At 50.0% G+C, this 23,834-nt stretch overlaps 1 protein-coding gene across 1 annotated transcript in view; it reads right to left on the minus strand.

Annotated features, from left to right (window-relative positions):
- Positions 1 to 23,834, minus strand: part of WHRN (whirlin) — a 79,064-nt gene that overhangs the window by 41,329 nt on the left and 13,901 nt on the right. Inside the window, exons 3-4 of the mRNA XM_044439719.1 lie at positions 11,868 to 12,083; positions 2,554 to 2,679 (exon numbers count right to left, since the gene is read on the minus strand). Coding sequence (XP_044295654.1) covers positions 2,554 to 2,679; positions 11,868 to 12,083 — 342 coding nt within the window. The remainder of the gene's footprint in view (positions 1 to 2,553; positions 2,680 to 11,867; positions 12,084 to 23,834) is intronic.

The following is a 23,834-nucleotide window of genomic DNA, read 5'->3' on the forward strand; positions in this document are numbered from 1 at the left end:
TGCAGACTGTGGAGTGACCCGAACCAGCACGCAATGTCATAATATGCCTTGTGGCGATTAATAATGCACAGTCAAGACACTCTGCGTGGTGCTGCCTTGGTTTCTAATGCTCCACTCGAGCCCCGAGCGATCCCCTTTCATTCCCAGAGAAAAGAGCCACTGCTCTCGCCCTCCTTTCCTGTGGCCCCCGAAGAGGCAAAAGTTCCCAACTCCTTGCTAAGGCTTTCTGCCCAAAGGTGTACAGGGAAGTGAAGAGGGTGGTCTGACAACTCAGTGGGTATCTAAGAGGTGAACGGATAAAGCTCGGAATAAGCAGCCCGACAGTCTCCCTCCAGAGAAACGGCTAGCTGGAACATCTTGATCCGTACTGCACAGCACTAAAATTCGCTCTCCCCCAGTTGTGTCATTTTCCAACGGGGAGTGAAGGAAGGTAGGAGGGCAGAGCTCCTGTGCTACCCAGCAGTAACATGTGTGCGCTAGAAGCAACATTCCCAGGTAGCAAACAACCGTCTGGGAAGCAGCGAAATGACAAGGCAGACTCACGAGCCACCTGGCAGGCAGGTTCTCAGCAGCTGTGCCGTCAAACGTGGGGATTCTCCAAGGACCAAACCAGCCGTGCAGGAGGCATATCCCGATTAATATGGCCTCACTCGCCAGGTATACCGTTCTGTTCTAGCTGCAGTTACAGGAAAGTCATTCTGGGAGAACTGGGTAGGAATGCAATTAAAACTGGTGGTAAAGGGCCAGTGGATGCTGTACCCAATTCGCCCCCCAAATGTACACCCTGGACAGCAGGTTCCTTCCCACACCAAATCGGGTGATAGTTTTAGGAACACGGAAAGCTGCCTTGTTCCTTCTAGTGCGTGGAACACCAGTGGTTCTATGGGACAAGGCTTTTTCCTGGATCACCCGGAAAGACGGGGATTGAACTTGGGACCAGAAGCAAATGGGGCCACTGTGCTTCACCTGAAACCGGCTTCTGCCTCCTTAGTCACAGGTTGCTGCTGACTTCTTGCAAGTGGAGTGCGCCATCCACAGGAGCCACAGAGGGACGGGATAGCGGAGTTGGACAGGGCCTGCAAGGCCATAGGGTCCAGCCCCCAGCTCAGCGCAGGGCTCCAATTAAAGCATCCCCGAGAGAGGGCTGTCCAGCCGCCACTCGAATGCCTCCAGCGTGCGAGAGCCCATCGTCCCCCAGGGTCATTGCTGCACTGCTCCAGAAGTCCAGAAGTCCTTCCTGATGTTCAGCCAGAAGGCGTCTTCTTGGAGCTTGAGCCTGTCGTTTCCTATCCTGCATTCTGTGATAATCAGGATTGATACTAAAGCTCTTGCACAGGTTGGCCACCAGGGGAAAATGCTAGGATTTGTGTCCTGTGCAGTGATGGGGAAGATCAAGTACCTTGCTCACTTCCCCCTGTATCCTGATGGGTGACCCTAGGAAGTGCAGCCTACCTACCTCTCCTCAGGCATGCAAGATTTCAGCAGATGAGACAGATACCCTAAGGGTTAAAAACCAGGAAAAGAACCTGATGGGGAGCAGCATAGAAGAAGGTCTGGGAGCCTAAGTCCCGGTTTGTGAAGAAAACAGCAAACCAGCTCAGGAGAGTGAGTAGAAATAAAGACGTGCATGGGTACATCTCTTCTCCCTGACCTTCCTCAACCTGGGCCCTCCCTGAAGCTTTCGTGACAACCCCATCAGCTCTGACCTTTGGCCAGGCTGGCTGTTGCTTATGGGATTCGTAATCCCAAACATCTAGAGGGCATCAGGTTGGAAGAAGCTCTCCAAGGTTCTCCTTGAATTTCTCCTCTCTTTCCCGAAATGGAGATTAAAAAGACCAATGGAGCGTTGACGAAGAGCATTGCAGACAGTGGAAGATATTGTTTGCAGAAGGTTATATTACCCATATGCCTTCTGTTAATATTTTCCATCTTTGCCCTGAAGCTGATGGACTGTTGCCTGCATGAAACCAGTTCTCATTTAATGAAGGCAGGGATCGAAGTGAGCCAGAACGGAAAAAGAAATTCCCTTTGAGGCAGATGAAGGAGAGAGGGTGGAGGCAGGGAGGTCGACGCCAGTACAGGGATCCTACAGGACAAGAAGCTTCTGCATTCCCTCTGCCACGGATTCTCAGATTCACAAGGGCAGCTCCACACAGAGGCTGGAGGTTGCCCTGAGCCGGCCGTCACCGCCATCCTCTGCACGGCTGGTGTTGTTGTGGCTACATCCGTATCAGCCTTCACCTCTGAACATCAGAAATAGAGGGAAGGATGCAGCTACCCTAAGCAGAGCTAGTCAATGGAGCTTACCCGTCCCTACTGGTTTATACCAGACTTGGCCAGCTATCCAGTGGGAGTGAATAGGAGACAGAGAAACCAACAACGCCGATCCCACTAACTAGAACCCAGCAGTAACTCTCTTTTCTGAGAAGACGCAGAAGAATTTCCGGCTGCAGGACACAGTGCCACGAGGTACGATTGTTTGCGCAATCCTCAACAGAAGGAGGTTTTCTACTATGGGATGCTTGCCTAGCTAGGTGGGTTCGATGACCTTACCTTCAGCCCGGTGCTCTCTGCTTCAGAGCCTTTGTCTACGCCTGTGATGTAAATCCCAAGAGAGTATTCGGCTCCTCCACGGATCATGAGGCCCAGCGACCGCCCTTCATCCAGCACCAGGTTCACCTGTGTCAAGAAAAGAAGGGTTGATTTTACAACTCCGTAATCCTCTGTGTGCTTTTCCACATGGAGGGAACTGAAAACCGCACTTGCCCTGGCTCAGAGCATGAGATTTCGGAGAGGTTTTCTTTCACACAACCGAAATGTAGGGATTAGTCTTGTGTGGCATTTCAGAAGTCTGTTTCCCCGAAGTATGGGTTGGATTTTAGCCTGAAGCATGATGTCTCGCTCAGGAAAGGGCCCAGAATTGCTGCTTAGAGCTCCGCTCAGAAGAATAAACCAGAAGCATCCTAAATGCCAAGCCAGGCTTTTCATATTTTGAAAGAACTCAAGAAAGAGATGTTGTCATTTAAAGAGCCTACTCTCATTCAGACCATTAGAAGTGAATCAAGTCAGGCACAGTGCCATCCAAACAGTGGTTGCAATGTGATAATTAAAGCCAGAAAGCCTGCCCACCCCCCATGAGATCATTACTTCCCGAATCTAAAATTACCTAAGTAATTTTACCTATTACAGTTATCCCTCAGTTTTTAATCTTCTCCAAATGCAGTTCTCTGATCAAAATATGCAAATTAAAACACACGCATTAGGAACATAAATGCATGTCAAATACATTAGGAAAGACATGGAAAGCATACATTAAGGAAATGTGTTTGCAAAAGAGTGTATTTGAGAAAATCGTGCACAAAAACTCAAATGCAAGAACGAGAGGGCCGAAAGAGCACTTTCAAAACTGAGACTGCCAGCAAAAGCAAAAGTAGCCGGAACCTTCTATCCTTCTTAGATCACTGTGTGCCCAGGAGGCCAGTCTTGAACTTTGGAAGTTAATTCCAAGCTGCAGTTCTGAAAGGTCATGGCCATGAGGCAAGTGCACCCAGAAGGTGCTTTGTGAAGTGCAGAGTCAGCATCAGAAAAGCAGCGGACAGAGGAAAATCAATGCCCCTTGGACTTATTCCAGCTCCCCTTCTCCAGGCCCTGCTCTTGCGCTAGCACCTGTAACTGCAGACAGAAAAGAAATGCCAAGCTTTGATGTGGACTGCAAACGGACCCTGCTTTCTCTTCCCCCCCAAGCTCACACCTGGCCGAGAACTTAAGAAAGCAGCAACAGGTACGGAGTTGACATCCAGTGACCCCAGGAACGAAGTGGCGAAGGATGACCGCTTTAAAGTGGCAAGCCAAGCAGGACTCAGAATTCTGGATGCATCAGGAAAATGCTGGATAGATGAACTTCTGGATGTAGGAAAGAAAGGGAGGCTGCTTCACGGGGGGAGAGAGGACGAGATGAATTAGATAAGAGTCTCTCCCCCATGTTGAATCATTGTACACAGAAGAGATGGGAAAATATACTGTGGAGCATTGCCAAGAATGACACAGCCCCCTTGAAATGCCACAGAGTGTTTTCTATGAGAGTGGCTAAGAGGTTGCACAGATCCGACTCATGGTCCCTGTAATCTGCGAGGGATCTGCCCATGTGCAGAGTTGATTCCAGCAGCCCCAAACCTCTGCAGGACAATCTTGCCCTAAAGGAAGTCCACAAGAGAAGTCAGCTCTCCAAGGCAGACTGGGTGGACCTTCTGAGATGGTCCACCATGGAAGTGCATAGTGGCTAACGCCATTTTGATGGAAGAGAGAAGACAAATGTGGTAGCCGCCCACCAACTCCTTCCAGATGGTTCATCCCTTTCTGTCGGCCTTGTCAATTCCCCCAAACATTGACTCGGGTGAATCAGAGCTCTGAAGGAAACTGGCACTTCATTCCTTGGTGGCTTTCCTCCATCTGGTGCCAGAAGTTTGAGGCAACAATTCCCAGCATTCATAGAAACAGAAACAGAGCGAGTCAGAAAGGGTCTCCCGGGCCATCTAGTCTGACCCCCGGCTCCAGCCGGCTCCGTTCACGCCATGCCCACCATGTGCATGTCCAGCCTGTCCTTGAACACCCTCACCAATGGGGCCTCAACCACCTTTCGTGGAAGCCCATTCCACACCCTCAGGGTCCTAGCTGTCAGGAAGTCCTTCCTGGCATCTAAATGGAATGTTGATTCCCAACCACTGGCAATTCTGGCTGGAACACCTCAGAGCTGAGATCCTGAACATCTCGCATGGTACCCATTTGGGGACACCTGCCCTAGATCAAGTGACCAAGGTTGTGATCCTCTGCTTGTCTAGACAGAAGAAAGCCTCACCATTCCCAGTACATCCCAGTATGGACATGATTACGGAGCTCCCAAGATCTCCATCAAGATATGCAGGGCCTGTGCTTCCCAGCTGGGGCGCCAAATATTTTAATTGCCTTTTGCAGTCAAATTAATATACCTGCGGCTCTCGAGAGAAAACCCAAGGCGGAGATCTGATTTCGATTAAAATTCCAACTCGGTGCAGCTTTGGCAGACACTGAGAGGAGCCCCCACCTGCTCCCTTATTGACAAGACGTGTTTGCAGGCTGCGAGCCGAGGAGCTCGGTGGAATCAGATAAATAAAGGAGTGAATTTATTTCTCCTTAGACTGGGGAGCAATTATCTGCACAAAATGGATGGAAGACATATGAAGCCTTTTCCAGGTGGCTCACAATCGTGAAGACAGAAGCCGGAGATGAAAACGCATTAATCCCATATTAATTAGAGAGTTTCACAGTCAACATGTCTCATAGCAGAACTGAAGATGCTGATCCACTTAAGAAGAGGGAAAAAAATTGATTTTGGAAAGAGGGGTTTTTTTCTTCTTCTTTCTTTTGTTAATGCCTGTGCTCCTTTCAGTCATCTTAAATTAATTGTAAAATGTTACCTTTCAGAAGGAAGGTAATTGGAAGTATACAGATTTTGTTAATTCTCTTCCATCTGTGTTTTGCAGAGTGTCAAGCATTTCATTGTATAATTTGCTCAGGATTGGAATAGGACTTCTTTCGTTTTTGTTGCTAGCAGAATATCCTTCTTGTGTGAGCTCACAAACATGCCACTTCACATTAATGCAATGTGCACTTGTTCACATGTGTGTCTCTGCACTAGTGCTCTGTCCTGCATGTGAACACGTGTGCCCTAGCACAAACGCATGGGCACACATCTTCCCCGAATGGGCAAAGTGCTTTCCAAGTCTGCAGAAACTGCCATGACTTGGAAAAAGCCGGTCCAATGCAGAACCCACAGTTGTGATTCCTGTGCATTTAAACTCATGTGAACCTGTGAACTCCATAGTGGAAGTAGAAGGTTGCGAGAATCCACACTGGTGAACTAGGGGCTGTCATGTATAAAATCTGTTTGGTGCCAAGAACACTGAATCATGGACTCAGAGAATAGGAAAGTGGAAGAGGCCAGAAGGCCATCGGGTCCTTTTTGATTCCAGCATCCTGAGCCTGTTGTTCATTCTCCTGTCTTCCTTGAAGGTTGACAACACAGCCCTACCAGTGAATGGGAGTGTGTTCTAACGAAGAAAAAAGTATAAATTGCTCAGGGCCAATGCTTCTGTCCCTTCTCCCAAGAGCTCGCAATGGAGAACTTCAGGGTGGGGAACTGTTCCAGCCCAGGGGCCAATGATGCCAGGAGGTGGGCCACTGACCCCCAGAGCATCACCCCCCAAACTGCCATTCCTGATGTCTTTGGGGTCCCTTCCTCCACGCCCAACTCTATGATCCATACAGCAATTCCTTCAGCTAACTTAGGCAGAAAGAGAAGGTGGCCAGTCAATCCAATTCTCTATTCCAGTCTTCCTCATTCTGGAGACCTCTAGATGGTTGGAGAAGACCACAGTGCGGAATGGAGGCAACCAGGCTAGGGAAACCTGCCCTAACCACTATACAGCGCTGTTCTGCCAACAGCTGGCAGGCAGGCAAGAGGGAGCCAGGGAGGTAGGAAATCTGGCAGCACAAATTGGATTCTGGGTCTGCCCAGTCTTGGTTGGCCCTTCGACTGCTCATCCTCTCCATCCATACATGGACAGGGGACAACGTCAGGAATCTGGTGGTGAGGATCCCCCTGCTCCAGTCCAGGACGTTCCCCTTCACCTCAGGCTTGCTTTTTGTGTAGGTAGCTGTGGCAGGCAAGCGGGGATGTGGACAGCTGGGCAGTGCCCACGCGAAAGGACCCCCAATCAGCTGCCTTGTCCAAGGACGAGCTGCCCCCATTGCGGAGGTGCCACTGACTTGGGAGCTTCATACGGAGCACTGGCCCAGAGACGGATGATTCCCACGACCCGGGAGATTCTGGACGGCTCAACCAGGCACACGTGCCTGCCGTTCTCCCCCTGACCCAGGGTACAACCCTGGTGATGTGGGAAACAGTCGTTCAGAGGGTGTGGCTTGCACACATGGAACTCACACGTGGCTTCCAGTGTGAGTTCCTCAGCCCAGGACACAAAGAGCTGCCTGTGGCGAAGAGTTGGGGGATGGAATTCTGGCACAGACGACAACCGATTCCATAATTCCTCCGTTGCTTCGAGCACGCTCCCCCAAAGCAGCCTCGCTGACACTTCCATTTAACACCTGCGTCGTGAGCTTTAACGCTCTCACCTAAGTGAACCTGTGAAAGGAGGTGGCTCAGCTCATCCCAGAAAGGAAAGACGGAGGAAAGAAACCATTGGGAATGTTCTTGTCAGTGTCTCTGACCTTGAATCGTACCGCTGATGTATTCTGCTCTGAGCGTGTGTGGATTAAATTTGACAAAGACTGTGGAGAAATCTTCATGAGATTTAACGTGTGGTGCAAATTGTCCTCGTTTTGCAACTGCGGAAGAGTCTGCAAATGTTTGTGTGCCCACCCGCTGCACTCCACCTGCTCGCTTGGAGACCATCACAGGTTGTTTGCGGAAAGTTCCCTGGGCTCCTTTCCCCACCAGGTAGATAAATGTGCAGCGAAGCATAATTTTAATATCTGTGTCACAATAGAGAGACAGACAGACAGTCGGATAACACAAAAACACCTCAATATTTTACGAAATAGAACCTCCAAGGGTAACTCTAATAACAGCTAGAAGAATAGTAGAAAATGAAATAAAAAGAATGAAAGCACCGGGCTGGATCAGACCAAAAGCCTATCGAACTCAGCACTCGCTTCCCCCAGTAGCCAGCCAGAGGCCACATGGGAAGGGAAGGGAAGGGAAGGGAAGGGAAGGGAAGGGAAGGGAAGGGAAGGGGCAGGCTGGGTGCTGGGTGGGTGAGGCTTAGGGTTGGGGTTAGGGTATAAGCGAGACATGTCCACGCTTCCCATGCGGTGCAAGTGAGAAATGCATTGTACGTGTACAGCTCCACTGAGCAGGATGACTGAATAATATGGCATTCAGAGGCACAGAATAATTAGAAGGGCTGGCACAACCAGAAGCAGGTGCAAGGGGTCGTGGGGGCAGGAATGGGGCACTGAAGACGAAGAGGGGACGACGCAGTCTTAAAACCACAGCTTCTGATACAGGAGGCGGGTGGGGCTCTGTGTTCTCTGCTGAAGGACACGGGTGGAGAAGCCAGCAGAAATCTGCATTATTTCTCCTTTTTGCGAACACATTTCAATTATCTTGTTCAGCCACCCTCCTGCTGGTGCTTTTGATCCTCGCTGCAAAAACCGGTGGCAGAACAAAGCGACGGCCTTGGTTCTCAGCCCACCTCGGTATTAACACAGCGCTGAGCAGCCTCCGCTGAGACACGTTTGCTGCCTCTGGGTGCTTTCTCTCTGCTCCGCATACTGGGAAAAGCACATGCTTCGCTTGCTGAAGCAAACCGTTTGTGAAGGTGGCCTTTTTAAATGCTTGTGAAACTGAGCTTGCGTCTTGTGTACTGTTCCAGCTGCCACTAGATTGCTCTCCTCTGCATGAGACTGGGATCACTTCCCTCTGTTCTTGCCTCGTTTTCCTGGTGATAGATGCAATATATTGCTCGTCAAACCATAGATGGTTGAAATATTTAGATGGCTTGGCGTCAGGCACTCTGAAGGACCCCCTTGGGTTTGGGTTTGTACACAGATGGACTTTGATGGATCTGTCCTTTGGGCCTCGGTTCAGATGAGACTGGAGGACACAATGCAAGAGTCATCTTGATGATGACTCCACACCTCTGAACTTCTCCCCCAGGGAAAATGTGCAGCCTTATTGCTACTGGTTGTGAAGAAAAACTCTGGAAATGCCCAAACCCTCCCAAAGAATCCAGTCTGCCTTTGATCAGGTGAATGTGCCCCCACCACCTGAGCAGTTTTCCAGGCCAAGCTGCTGGTGTTTTAAATGAATGGTTAAGACTGCAGCCTGACGGTCCCAGGATGGGTACCCAAGGGTCAGAAAATTTAGCATTTGCCTCTCTGTTGCAGCAATGGATACCTGTGGGTGGAAAGAGGCCTCCACCCTGGGATGCCTCCTTTTGGGGGAAGTAGAACCTCTGTCCAAAGAAATGAGTCATTCTGGGTTGGAGCGCCAGAGGCAAATTGGAGAAGTTTGGGGTCCAAGGCCGTCCCAGTCCACCAACCTGTCTCTGCAATGGGGTGTGTGTGTGTGTGTGTGTGTCCTGTTGCTGGAATAACTCTGAATCCAGGGGAGGGAGGATATGGAGAGAAGGAGAGAGGAGAAGGAGACAGAGAGCAGCAAAGAACCCAGGAAAGGAAGCGGAGGGCAAGAGAAGCCCCTTCCACCCAGTCCTTCTCTCCTGCCAGTCTGAGCCAGACAGTGCTTTAAATACGATGATTAGGTTTGCTCTACTTCTTGCAAATGTTATTCCTGCGTCTTCTGAAGTGTCGGACTGCCTTGTGAAGGAAGCAAGCCCCAAAGGCAGGCTTAACATCTCTTCGAATGAATGAATGAATGAATGAGCGTTTAAAGGGAGTCTCTCAGATCCGTTCATTTTATCACAGGTAAGGTCTGGCGCCAGGAATCCCCTATGGTTGGGGGGTGGGGGTGGGGAGGTACCGCATGCCCATAATCCTCCAACAAAAAAAAAAGAATCATAAACCAAAGTCATATTTCTAATCTTTTCTTGTGAAGTGGGTACTCCCACCTTTCTGATACTTCCCATAGTACACGGTAAAGTCAAAACTTCAAATGCCTTTGCACAAGAGCAGGAAAGGTGAAATTTGCACTAATACAAAACATCCGTCTTTGTTTACCAGACCGTGGAAGATGCTGCCGCCCCAGATGGACAACGGAGGCCTGATGTGCACGTGAAACGGTGACAGCTGGAATCCACTGCTCTCCACCCGCTGGGGGACCCCTTGTTTCCTTCTGCTTTAAAGCCCTGCTGGGGCTAAGCTGCTCTCTGGTTGACCCCGGGGGCTGAAACCAGTCACTGTTATCAGGTAGTGCAGCCTTCCGTGGTCTGCAGGACCATCTCTAGAGTCCTGCATCTTTCTGGTGGAAAGATAGCAAACCAAGAAGGTTTCCACCCATCCTTCACCTGAGGTGCTGGCCATTTTCCGGGATGGCAGTGGAGGTAACCATGCAGTCGGGAGGCCTGTGCATTTAAAATCGGCCCCTTCAGGGAGGGCTGTACCACAGAAATGGTGCCATTTTTAAATATGTCTTTCAGCTCTGTGTCTCCCCTGCTCCATAGCTAGGTATGAGTCACCTCCATAGCCCCGTTTCTCAGGCAGGCTAGAAAACAGCTTCTTCAGAGGTGGAACATTTGGGGAAATTGAGGGAAACATTACTGACATTTCTGAAACCTTTGCTCAGCACTTACCAAGCCGCTGAAAGCAAGTGAGTCACTAGGAACGCACTCGTAGCTCTGAAGTGATATGGTGTGTGTGTGAGTGTGTGAAGGATGCGTTAATCATCTTCATCGCCCTGTTGAATCTGACTCAGTCCTTGCAATGGGGCCTGTACACTGGGCACCGACTGCCAAGCCATGGCTCCCATTTCAAGAAAGGGCTAATCGGGCTATTACTGGAGTGGGGCAGAAGCCGTCTGCCAAACCCCTCCAACCGTTTTGCGGGGGGTGGGCCTGCCATTTGCACGGCTTCTTTCCCTTTCCCAATTTTTGCAGCCCAAGCTCCACTGAGAGCCAGACTGGCATTTTGCTTCCTCCACCATCACCAAGAAAGAATGGGAATGGGGCAGAGAATATGGGAAGAAAATTCTGCAGGGGACTCTTCTGAGAAATTTCAGTGGGAAGGAAGGAAGGAAGGAAGGAAGGAAGGAAGGAAGGAAGGAAGGAAGGAGGGTAGACTTCCATGGAGAGAGAAATTTTGCTTTGCTTTGCTTTGCAATAAGCACCATATTTTTAATCAAAAGATCTAAATGCCCATTTCTAATTTTGGAATATTTGCTGGCACTTTGATGGGTTTCTGCTGCAGGCCCTGCCAGAATTTTTTCAAACCAAGGAGAGAACAAAAGACCTTCTCATTCCATCATCAGCGTCCCTAGGATTCTGCAACTGAATGCTCGAAATACAACCTAACCTCTCTCCCTCATTGCCAGGTTTGTTCGTTTATTTGAGCTGTCCTTTGGAGGGAGGAGATAAGAGAGAAAGAGAGCGGGAGGGTCTTTGGTCAAGGATTCATTCTCCAGCACAACGGAAAACACATACATTTTAAGTCAGGCACTTGCAGAATGGGACCATGGCACAAAGAACGAAGGAACGAACGAAGGAACGAGCAACCAAAATAAAGAATGAATCAGCTATTATTTTTTAAATCTAACCACCTACCCATCCATCCATGTGTATCAGAGTTCTTAATTTACACCCCTTTGCTGCCAGCCATGTCGTGGAGCGTGATGGGGTTCAAAGGACGCAATCCCATGCCTGGAAGACCCCAGGTGACTGGCACCACTGAATCAGAGAGAAGCAACCTTCCCCTGCCAAGCTGATATCTCCTCACACCACACGGAGCTGCCCTTGAAGATTGTTCAGAGCTGCAGTGTGTGCAAAACACGATCGCTAGGCCAATGCCCGGGGCCAGAAGGCCTGATAACGTGGCACCAATGCTAGCCCACCTGTGCTGGCCCCTTGGACGCAAAGTGCCGGCTTGAATCAAGCAAACCTTCTCTCTCACAACACCTGTTAGAGTGCCTCTCCTGACCTCAGTATGTCTGGATGCTACGCTCAACGTCGGAGGCCTTCTTCTGAGCGCCACCCGTTGTTGGACTACAGATCTCGCCCGTCTCTGCCCTAGCAGATAGCCTAAATGCGTAAGCAAACGACACAATGGCACCACAGCGCTAGCACCCCGTGCCACGTGCTAGGTGTGCCCCTGGCCTGGTGGCGTCCTACATGCATCTCCCCAGGCTTTGCAGGACTTACCTTCTTCTCATCGCCTTCCTGCAGAAGCTGGAGGTGGCTCCTCTTCTCGCCGTCCTTGCGCAGAGAGTTGCTCTGGTGGTGGGGAAGGCCTGTTGGTGGGGAGACGCTCCGGCCCTGGGGGTCCACCCAGGTGTAGATGTGGTTGGTCATGTAGCCGCCGGGGATGCGCCCCACGGAGTGGACGGACAAGTTCAGCTTCTTGGCACCCTTGAGAGCCTAGAGGACGGGGAGAGAGACGCTCACATCCAAAGGCAAAGTCACTGGTAAGGTAAGCACCAACTTGCATGGCTCGGAGGCACCAAACCGCACTCTCTTGTTGCTGCATTGCAGTCAAACCCCTCATTTTGCAAAATCAATACAACTCTTAAAGAAAATATTGTTGCAGTTAAAAAGGACACTCACGCAGTAGTCAGACTTGTAATAATCAATTGAAGTCATCTCCAGTTAGTCTTAGAACTGGTTATGAATCTAATTGTCTGTAAAATTCAATTGCCTTAACATTCTAGTTCTGACATGTTAGATGTTTTCCCTTCTCCTGCACATTTGATTGCAATTCCTTGGATGGTCCTTAGATTTTAATTGGATCAAAAATAACTGTGGGTGAGCCCAGATAGTGTTCTGGCTGGGGGTGTGGGCCAGAGTGACATGGGCTACTCCTTTGGAACTTTATTTCTCATGCTCAGGTTCATGTGACCACCACAGCAAGAAAGAAGTATCTGCGGATGAAGCAGAAGGAGAAGACCTGACCAATTGTTGGAGAGAAAACGGGAAATTGAGTCAGAGATGGCAGAATGGTATGTTTTGGAAATGGACATTGGCTGGCCGATTAAACAGGAATGGCCCACACAGGAGATGTTCAACCTAACAGGTCTCAGTGGTTTCCTTCAAATGTCATCTCCATTTTGCAAGTCAGGCATGTCTGGTGTTGCATTGTAATCACACATTCATGGGGAATCATGTTACTGAAGCATTTATGAATGAATATGTCCAGGCCTTTGGATTGTGGTGCTGGAGGAGACTCCTGCAAGTCCCTTGGATGACAAGGCGATCAAACACGGTCAGTCCTAGAGGAGATCAACCCTGACTGCTCTTTAGAAGGCCAGATACTGAAGATGAAACTCAAATACTTTGGCCACCTAATGAGAAGGAAGAAGAGAAGACCCTGATGCTGGGAATGATTGAGGGCCAAAGGAGAAGGGGACGGCAGAGAACGAGGTGGCTGGATGGAGTCACGGAAGCAGTCGGCTTGAGCTTAGGTGGACTCTGGAGGCTGGTGAAGGGCAGGAAGGCCTGGAGGAATATTGTCCATGGGGTTGTGATGGGTCAGACACGACTTCGCGACTAACAACAACATGTCCAGGTGGTGTTCAAAACCTGAACACATCACTAGATTCTGTACAGGTTAATGGTCTGAAGATGGAGGCTTGCTTCTGTTCCTACCAGCTTGGCTCTTTACTTTTTCTCTCCAGCATTTCAGAAGAAGCCTAGAACAGAGCTGTCCTCTTAGGTTTTTCTACACGAACATCACTTATTATATGTACAGAGCTATAGTGATTGCAGCAATGAATTTCTCTCATGTGAGTCCTCCCGAAAGCCGCAAGAAGGATACCTCAGACATAAGCTGTCCACTTCAGTAAGAAGCTGGCCTAAATCCTTTCCTTTCACTCAAGGGGGATGAGCAGCTCAAAGTTTCCATTCCATTGGCAACAGAGTTATTTTTAAAAAAAACTTTCCTGTTTTAGGTCCTTTGCAAACAATATTTTCTAGCTCACTTCAAGCTGCAATGACAAGGAGAGAAGTTAATTGCCAGAGAAAATGGATCCATCACTTCTCTCTGTTATTAGCTGGGGTGAGCTGAGTAGCTTCGTATTCCTTATGTAAGGAATGTATATTGGCTTTAATGCATAAAGACAACAGAAGAGCCAGACTAGATGTAGCCACCAAAGGTTTGTGCAATCTCAGCATCCTACTTCCCGCCATGGCCAATCAGATGCTCCAATGCAAAGTCCACATGGATGATGTTAAGGCAATGCTGCTCTTAACCCACCCCAACTCACCATGGGTTCTCTGATGCACCACTTTCAGGGTTAGCGTTCGGCTAGGGCTAGGATAGGCCACAGTTCTGTCCAAGAGCCCTGCTAGCTTGGATCAGAAGCTCATGTGAACCAGTGGAACAACTAGCTAAGTTAAGCTCTTGGATTAATGGTCCGAGGGTGGAGACCGGTGTCTCCAACCTCCAGGAGTATCACTTCAATTATGAAGTACACTGGATTCTTCACAGGCCTTTTTCTCTTGGACATGCACATGGCAGGCATGTTGTGAGTGGAACCAGCTGGAGCCGGGGGTCAGACTAGATGGCCCGGGAGACCCCTTCTGACTCGCTCTGTTTCTCTTTTTCTCTTTGGAGCCCTGTCAGTTCTTTATCAGAGCTGCAACTGAATGAGATTGCTTCTTCAGCAACGCACAGCTTCTCCAAACACAACCGCAGTCCCTGTAAAGTTTAACAGCTTGCAGATGTGGGGTGCAAAGAACTATATACAATGTGTGTGCCGAGGGGGTTGCGGAGGTGCAGAACTATCTCATTTCTGGAAGTGTATTTATCTGTGGTGCCACTTTCACGGGAAGGAAGGCATTTATTGTGCCCGTCTCAGCAGAACACTCAGCAGAACACTTCACACTTCAGGCGTCTCAACGCATGGCAATCATTTCCAAATCAATGAGCTTTATCTGTCCAAGAATGGTTCATTTAAGAGCATAATTAGGCATTCTGATGAAAAGGGCTTGGGTTGCCTGTGTACCGCAAGAACATATCCTGGAGGAAGCCATTAAAAAAAGAGGCTCTTTTACAAAGGAAAAGAAACATCCTCAAGAAGAGTATCACAGTAGTCTCTTGACTGGTGGTTGAGTAGGTAAGAAAGCTGGCGGAGCTTTTCTGGCATGTGCTGGGAGTGAGGAGACGGACGCTTTGGGGGCACGTTCTCAAGGGCTGCCGGCTGGTCTCCAGAAGAAGAATCGGAATCATAGAAACCTAGAGACAGAGCGAGTCAGAAGGGGCCTCCCGGGCCACCGAGTCTGACCCCCGGCTCCAGCCGGCTCCGCTCACGACATGCCCACCATGTGCACGTCCAGCCTATCCTTGAACATCCTCACTGATGGAGCTTCAACCACCTCCCGCAGAAGCCAATTCCACACCCTGGGGGTCCTGACTGTCAGGAAGTATCAGAAGAGGGAGAGACGCAGGAGGGGGGCTGGGATTCTGGGCAGCTGCAGACACGGAAGTGAGAGAAGCGGAGGTGCTGATCTTGAGGCCCGACTCCGTAGGTGGCGGCAGGCAGTCTCTGCAGATAACCAAGAAGGCGGGAGCAGGGGAGTTCCTCAAACGTGGGCACGGCTCTCAACCCCACGATGGATCACCAGCAGAGGAGAGTGCCCCGGTTAGAGGATCGGCATGCAGCTTTTTATGCATCAGATCTACGCATAGAGATCAGCCGCAGCCGAGGCATTTACGCCTGCAACACCCACAGTGTATTGAAATGGTCGTCCTTCTGCTGCAAGGATCACTTGAGGTGTTGTGAGAGCTTTTCCAGGAGGTGCTGGCAGCCGCGACCCCAAGGTAGGACCTTGGGGCAGATTCCAGGGCCCCACTCAGCAAAATGAGCCAGCTGGCTGGCCGAGGACAAGTCCCAAGTCAGCAAAGCAAGCCACTGCCCAAGTCAGAACCTCGAGCCATCCAAACAACCTCCTCCCGCTCCCTGCATCATTCTCCAGTTCAGAGTAACAAGCAATTGATCTGCACCACGGAATGCCAGGAATGCCTCCATCTTGTCCCCATGTGCCTTGCTGCCATTTATTTATGTATTTATTTGGAATTTTTGTATGCCGTCCCATTTCGCATAAGCCTTGGGATGGCTTCCAACATCATAAATAAACAATCATACAGAAGTCCATATAAAATCTGGATTCATCCTGGCTAAAAATTTTAAACCAATGAATAATATTAATAATTATTAAAATATCGTTTAAATAAAAAGCTCTTGGCCTGGTGCCGAAAAACAAATAATAACGGCGCCAGGCAGAACTCTCTGGGGAGTGCATTCCATAGGTGGGGCGCCACCGCAGAGAAGGCCCTCCTCTGGGTACTTAGCCTCCTAATATCTTTCATGGAGTGTTCCCGGAGGAGGGACTCTGCCGCCGATCTCAAGGGGCGGGAGGGCAAATATGGACGCTGGCTTTCCTTTAGGTATCCAGGTCCCAAGCCGTTAAGGGCTTTGTAGGTGATAACCAGCACCTTGAATTGAGCCCAGACTTCTATGGGGAGCCAGTGAAGCTGGCAGAGGACTGGGGTTATATGAGAATTCACTTCCACGCGGAAAACGTGGTGTTGAATTTGCACAGAAACACTGGCAAAGAAAGAGACAGGAATTTCCACCCCTGACACCCGCAGCTCCAAACTTCACTGCCAAGAATACTGCCGAAGGGGGAAGGAGGGCTTGTGTACAGATGATGCATTACACCTCACTCAGGGGTCCCTGAGCATCAAACCCGCTCCGACTCAGCACCAAGCATTTTGCTAGTGCAACATCACAGTGAGCAATTAGGAATAATGAGTGCCAAAAGGAGAGGAGCCAGGTAGATTTTGTAAGGTTATTGATCTCTTCCAAATGCAATCCTTTAATGATCTGACAAGGCTACTATGATTTAAGAAAATTGCTTGTTTAAAAAAAAGAAAAGAAAAGAAAGAAGGAAGGAAGAGGTGGGAAAGTGTTGAATGCAGGAAGTAAGAGTGGGCAAGCTTTTAAAATGCCATCTTTCCTCTGAGCTCCCTTTTATCTGGCGTGTCATAAATAGGATAGACTGACAGTGAACGGCCCGAGACTGTATTAAGTAGATTTGCGAGATGGCGTTTTTATTTGCTAGGATCAGTGGGTACGACAGAGGACATGCTTCACGCTGATCCCCTGATGGCAAGAACTGCTTCTGTATCGGTGCCTGGATACAGCAGGACACCAACCCAGTCCCATACTGGGTCCGTGCTCTCATCAGAGAAGGCCCTGGAGTACCCCACCTTCTCGCTCACTAGGATTCAGAACTGCATGTGTTTTGGAGTGATAGATAGATAGATAGATAGATAGATAGATAGATAGATAGATAGATTTCACAGCAATAATGGCATTGAAGCCCTTTCAACCCCAGGGCCAAATTCCATCTTGGGGGAGTATGCTGAGGCAAATGGGTCTGAAGTCCAAAGGGGTGGGGAGGGGATATCAAAACACCAGCATAGTGTAGCCTCTGGGTTCAGTTTTGCAGAACTCTCAGCCCTGCATAAATCGGCATGTTATCTGCCTAACTGCTGATTTCCATTTTTCCTTTTCTCCAGACTGGGCTAGGACCAGTACTGCTCGTTTCAGCATTTCTGCCCCACTTTCCTCTGCTCTCCCAAATGCCTACCTACAGTCATGCAAATTGAGCCAGCTTCCAGATCTCCATCTGTAAGATGGGCTGCAGTTTGCACATTGAAAAAAAAAAAATAAAGAAACATTTGCCCAAATCATGTTATTTGCAGTATTTTCACCACTTGTAAGCCCAAAACTCTGTGGTTCCACAAAAGCAATGCAGTTTCTGGCTTCCAACTGGTACAAATACCACAAATGGCACTCTGTGCAAATTGTGTGAATTTGTGCCAGTTGCACAATCAGTACAAATCTCCTTAGCAGTTAAAAAAAATGCAACCTGCCACCCATCTTAGAGACTGAAGTCAATTGAAATAGCCACAACTCCATTTTGGCCCACTTTGGGTCACTGGATTGGAAGCAGGCAGAAAGTCTGGTCCAGTTCAGAAAGCCTTTCCACACCATCGGCGCATTCCCCCCCCCCGCCCCGCCGCCTCGGCACGACTGCAGAGGCCTTAAATCAATGGCCATTAATCTCTCGGTTGTTTCCTGGCTCCCTGATGCGCCTCCCTCCCCCACCCTCTTGCATTTCCATCCACATTCGCGCCAGCCCCGTTGCTTATTCAGGCCCTTAATGAAATGAGCAATTTACCCCAATTCATTTCGTTGGTGGCAGCGCCTCTGCGGCTCGCAGGGGAAAGCAATGCGGCGGATGCCAGAGACCCCCCTGTTTGGAGCGCACGTCTTGCCAAAGGATCCCGTGTGCTCAATGCTGCATCTTGTTTCCCAAGCAGAAGTGTCCAGAAGGGACAAAGGAAGCTTGCCTCTTTGGTCTGCCGGCACCTCTGCTCACAAAAAGCCTCTGGATGTCGGAGGAGGGCACGGCAGTAGGATGCTGTGAAATGGGCACGTGGCGAGGACAACGGCAGGTGTATTGCCTTGCACACCGAGTGACCTGGGTGATTCTGAGCAGGGTGTGTTTCACCAACAAAATTCACGCTCTGATGCTCCTGGGCTCAAGGATGGGATGATGACTTCAGTGCAGGGTGAAAAGCTTCCCCCGTTCAGACAGACAGTAGGAAGCATGGTTCCCTCTGATGTGGCTTTACGATGCCCTCCCTCGGACTTGGCTTCATTCACATAGCTGAATCCGACTGGTGCAAGACGTCATCAAGCTGACAAGCTCAGAACTGAGCTGGACCGGACCTAGCTAATGCAGCTTTCTCTTTCCACAGAGGCCAACCAAATATCTACGAGAAGTCCACAAGCAGGACAGGAATGCTAGAGTACCCTCCTGCCCATGTTCCCCAGCAACAGGTGTACACAGGCATCCCTCCTCAGATAACGAAGGCTGCACAGCAATTGTGGCTAGTAGCCATTTCAGCCTTCTCCTCCATGAATTCGTCTCATCCCCTTTTGAAACCAACTAAGCTAGTGGCCATCACTAGATTTTGTGATAGTGAATTCCAGGGTTTAACAAAGAACTATGTGAAGAAGTTTTTACTTGATTCTCTTTAGGAATCACTTATACCCAAAGTGCTTGTGTTTACTTCTTTACAATATTTATTGGCTGCCTGTCAGGACAGAAGCCCTTCCAAGGCAGAACATTCCAATAAAACATAAGAAATCAATACGATGTTAAAAGCGATGAAAACACAATAAAACAACAAGGACACAATAAAAGCAACAATGAAAACCACAAAACAAACAATAAAATATATTGAGAATATATCAGGCCGAGGCCAAGGCAATGCTATATGTTTTCAAAGCCTTCTTAAAATGATGGAGCATGCTGCACCCCCTCCCCACTGGCAACCTATCCTGGAGCGGTGGGGCCAATGCAGAGAGGGCCCTGTCACACGCAATCACCCAAATAACTCCTGTCACAGACGAGCAAATGAGCAGTGTCTCTCTTACTGATCCTAAAACACGGGGAAGTTGAGGTCTGTGAAGGAAATCCTTCCAGGAATAAAGTGCCGGACTGTTTTAAGGGCTTTCTTTTGCCTGTCCCGAATCTCAGTTTCACAGAGTAACCCCGGGTCCTAGTGTGATGGGAGATGGAGCAAAACCTCCTTCTATTTTAACTTTTAACATCAGCTATATAGGTTTTAATCTGCAGCCAGGGTGGATCTGGATTTTATTTGTATTATGTTTTATTTTATTTTTCTGATTTATGTAAGCTGTCCTGAGGCTATGCGATGGGACAGCATACAAATACTCTAAATGAATAAATGATAAATAATTCTATGCACTGTGTTCCATCCCACAAATCATTCGATGGACACATCCCTTCATCCCAAATTGACCAGATTACACAACCAGTCAGAAGAAGCCTTTGAAGCTGAACCAAAGTGGCAGAGGCTGAGAAGAAGCCATGAAGGAGAAGGAAAAATGGGGTGAGAATGCAAAAAGAGAAAAGGGCTCGGAGAGGTATTTCGGATTGGGGGAGGCCTTTTGTAAGGAAAGAACTCCAGCACACCTTCTCAGCAAAAAATGTTCATTCCAGAAAATCACTTGGCCGTGGACATGCTTGCCTTTCTCCTCGTTGTTCCTTGTCTGTCTGTTCACTGTGCTTGTCCACTCATCCAGCCAACACACAGATGTGCAGATGTGTTCAATGCAAGCAAACAGCTGGCCAGGAGGGCAGCAGAGCTGAAGGATGCAACAGGCACACAGAGAAAGCTGCGCAACGCAGATGAGCCGCGGACCACGGTGGGTGGGCGGGCTGGCGGCCCTCTCTGCACTGAACTCCACCCAGCTGCTACATCGAGATGTCCTCCTGATTTCCCAGGAAGCGTTTCCAATGGCTGGATGATTCACTTCCATGCAAAGGAAATGAATGCCGTGCCAGGAATCTCTGCAGAGCCACCCGGCACCTGCAGTGTCCCCTCTGAGCTTTGAGAGACGGCTTTGTAGGCACCGTCATGGCTCCGGCCTAGATCTCCAGGTCAGAGGAGGAGCACTCATGCCGAAGGCTGCTGTCCCACCAGCTGGGCCCTTGGCACTGAGCCCCAGGCTGGTGGTCGGGGGTCTGCCAAAACAGCCCGACCTGAGCCCAGGGAGATGAATGCCTCCCGCACTGGTGTACCCACATAATGCGCACGCCACGTGGGAGGCCAGGTGAGCACGGCCAGGTGGGAGTGGCGATTCGCTCCTTCTGGCCAGGAGGCCTTGGGGAATCAGGCACGAGTGGGAGCTTTGGACCCTCCAGATGGCAACGGACCACCACTCCCATCATCTCTTGTCATTGGCAATGCTGGCTGATGGGAGGTGGGATCCAACAGCAAATGGAGGGCCACGGGTTCTCCACCCCTGGCGGGTGGGGCGACGACTTCGGAAGGCCGGACAAGAGGCAGTTGGCCACCAGCCTTCCCGGGAACGTGTTAGCTTGCTCGGAGCTGTCCTTGGTGCTGAAATGCAGCATGCCTGGACTTCCCGCCTCGTCGCAAATTCCCAACGGGAAAGCTGAGTGCATGTAATTAACATGTTGTATTAGCTGTTCGGTCAGGGACTTTGCCTCCGGCCCACCAGTGAAGCTGAGCTGAACCGAGGAATCGGAGGGCCAGCCCGACATTCAGCTCAGCCTGCCGCCTCCCTTGTCTAGAGGGTGCAGAAAAAGATCTCTCTGCCTGTTCCTTTTGGCACCTCTGTTGCCCAGATCGGTGCTCGCCCGTCCCCTCGAGGCGCTTTCATGCTATTAGTGGAGACAGGTGAGCTGTAATGGGTTGCACTGCTGTAGCACTCAGCCCTGCGGGCCCAATTAAACGGAGAAAGACATTAAGAACAAAGACTGCCGCAGCACAGACAATTCTGAGCTTGGCTGCACTAGAGGAGGCGAGCGGAAGATGCATGGAGTAATCTCTGAAGCGCGGCTTGCGGGTTTCAAGAAGGGGGAAGGAATGGATATGGAGCAGGGGGCCATCGATTTCAAAGCAGTGAGTTCTCCTGATGGACATACCTGCACCAGGATCCGGGGTGGCGGGAAGGGTTGGGTGCTTGGCTTAACAGCAGTTCATTTGGATATCCTCTCTGAGGGAAGCAGAAGTCTCTGCTTCTCGGATCTGACCTCTGAGCATCTTGGATTCGAGACTCAGAGCCGCTTGAGTGTGTTGCCGACACAGGCGTCTGGTCAAAGCAATATAATTTCCCCGAATGTTGTTTGAAACAAAGACAGAAGTAATGAGACTCCTTCAATCTTTGCAAGGGGAGATGAAGAAATAACACATTCAACCATGAATTATTTCTGCGTGATGCAGTTCCATTATCCTCCAAAAGATATATCAGTTGGTGGGGCGGGAACAGTGCATTATTTCAATGTATGACACAGTTAATTTGAAGTCAAGTCTCTCTAGTTTGTCTCTCTGGTTAGGCTTGCAGAGAAGTCAAACCCGAGGGTAAGAGGAAATCTGGGGAGAATGAGGACAGGGGAGGGGGAGAAAGAGGATTAGGGGCAAACCAGGAAAGAGGGATGGCAAAGGGTGGAAGTAAGGTCTGCCCCCCCAACATACATCCAGTGTACAATTCTTATCTAAAGCCCCCATTCTTTTCGACATTCTTAGATCACAGCATCATAGAATTGTCGAATTGGAAGGGGCCATGAAGGCCAACAAGTACAGCCTGCTGCCGTTGCAGGACACCACGTCACCCCATCCCACTCAGGTGGCCGCCCAGTTTCTTCCTGACTCTAGTGTGGGAGAGCCCCCCACCTCTCCGGGCAGTTGGTCCCACTGTGCACTGCTCTGACAGTGAGGAAGCTCTTCCTGATGCCCAGCCTGAATCTGGGTTGTCGCAACTTGAACTGGTCATTCCGTGTCCTGCCATCAGCAAGACGAGATCTTGACCTTCCTCTTTGTGACAGCCTTGGAGGTGCTTAGACAGGGACAGATGGCGCTTGACCTCTTGGAGTCAGGGTCTGCTTACTTGTCCCACATCCACACCTTCACGTTTTAAATGGCACGCTAAGACAATGTGCACTGTTTACTTTCCAAAATGCACACCTCTGGGCCCTCGGCACAAGCCTGGAACCCAGTCCACAAAACGCCCTCCCTCTGCACTGCACTTCTGGCACAGAGTCACCATGACAGCCCAGCCACTCGGCCAACGGCAGCTGCAGGGGGGCACGGACCCTCTTCCCTGAGCATCCTCTCTATGACATCAGAAGAGACGGGCCCCTTGGGGCTGGAGGACGCTCGCAAGTGGCAGGATGGGGGCATCCCAGTGAGTCGGCATGAAGGCCCTATTCTGTTGCAGAATCTGCCATCCCCCTTGGCAGCAGTTTTAGGCCAGGGGGCACCTAGCCAGCCCTTTATAAAACAGCCTGCTTGGAGCCTCGAGAGAATTATGCATGCATATTGCCGTCCTGCTTTGGAGCAGCCTCCACAAACATTTCTGGTCCTTCCCCCTCTTGTCTTACTTCTTGACCTGCTCCCCTGCACGCTTTGCCCCCTGGTCCCTCCACCCCTTCCCAACTGCTGCGGCCACTGCGCATTTCCCCCTCCCCTCCCCGGTTATTCGGCTCCCATCTCAAGCAACACAGTCCATCACACTGGCAGGCGTGGGCACAGGTCTTCTCTTTCCAGTGGGGGTCCTGACCCACCTTCCTCGGACCATCCCCAGTCTCGACTCACTGAGAAAGACGCACAGGAGTGTGTCTTTGCTGCTGCTCAACGGGGGATGCCCGGCTCACTTTTGGGCAGCCCGTCGGGCATTTAAGATCACAAATGCAGTTGCCCTTGTGGAGGGTTCGGCAGAAAGGACACAGGGAAGGCACTGAGCTGGGTCCCAATCGTTTCCTGGAGCGATGGGACACAGCAAGCAAACAAGTCCAGTTTCCTTAGAAATCCTGGAGCAGCCACCGTTGTTCCGGGCCAAATAGATTAGATCTGCACAGTCCTTTTGCAGCATCTCCTTCCGCAATGCACAATAAGGGCTCCCATGGTGCTTGCATAGAGGCACTTAAAGCTCATTTGAACATGGAGATGACGCTGCTGGTTTTCAGAAAGGTCATTCCACCCAGCAGCCAAGCAAAAGAAACATTAAAATAATTGCTGGGAGATTTGCTTCTGAAAGGACTGCAAGAGAAGGTGTCAGCTTGGCCTGAACCATGTTCCAAGAGGAATGCTCCAAAAGAGCATTAGTGAATGAATACACCTCACAAAAGACAAAGAAACCCCAAAGGGAAGATGTGGGCCTTCAGCAGCATAAGGCAAAGCAGTTTTCATAAAGTTGGCAGGCAAAGCAACTTCCATAAAGCTGCAGAAAGTTAGCTCCTCAAGCTATTGGTCTGAGGATCGCTCTTTCCACATGCAAGTATTCTGTCTTTGTCGAGCTCCTGCTTCTTTCCTTGCAGTCTCTCTGCTGGCTCCTCTTTTCAGAACAGAGTTGCAGCTGTTTCTCTGCTAAAAGTCAGGTTTGGAGCTATCACTCAGGGCTGACTGAAGCAGGATGGAGTGCTGTGGACAGTCAAAGCCCTCTGTCTGGTTTTCAAAAAAATGATCATTGCACTGCAGGAACCACCCCAATTGGCTCACTGAATTGTTGTTTTGTTGAAGATTTATCCAATGCAGCCCACTGAAGC

The sequence above is a fragment of the Varanus komodoensis genome, unplaced genomic scaffold, assembly GCF_004798865.1.
Source record: "Varanus komodoensis strain SLA01 unplaced genomic scaffold, ASM479886v1 scaffold36, whole genome shotgun sequence".
NCBI classification, from domain to species: Eukaryota; Metazoa; Chordata; class Lepidosauria; order Squamata; family Varanidae; genus Varanus; species Varanus komodoensis.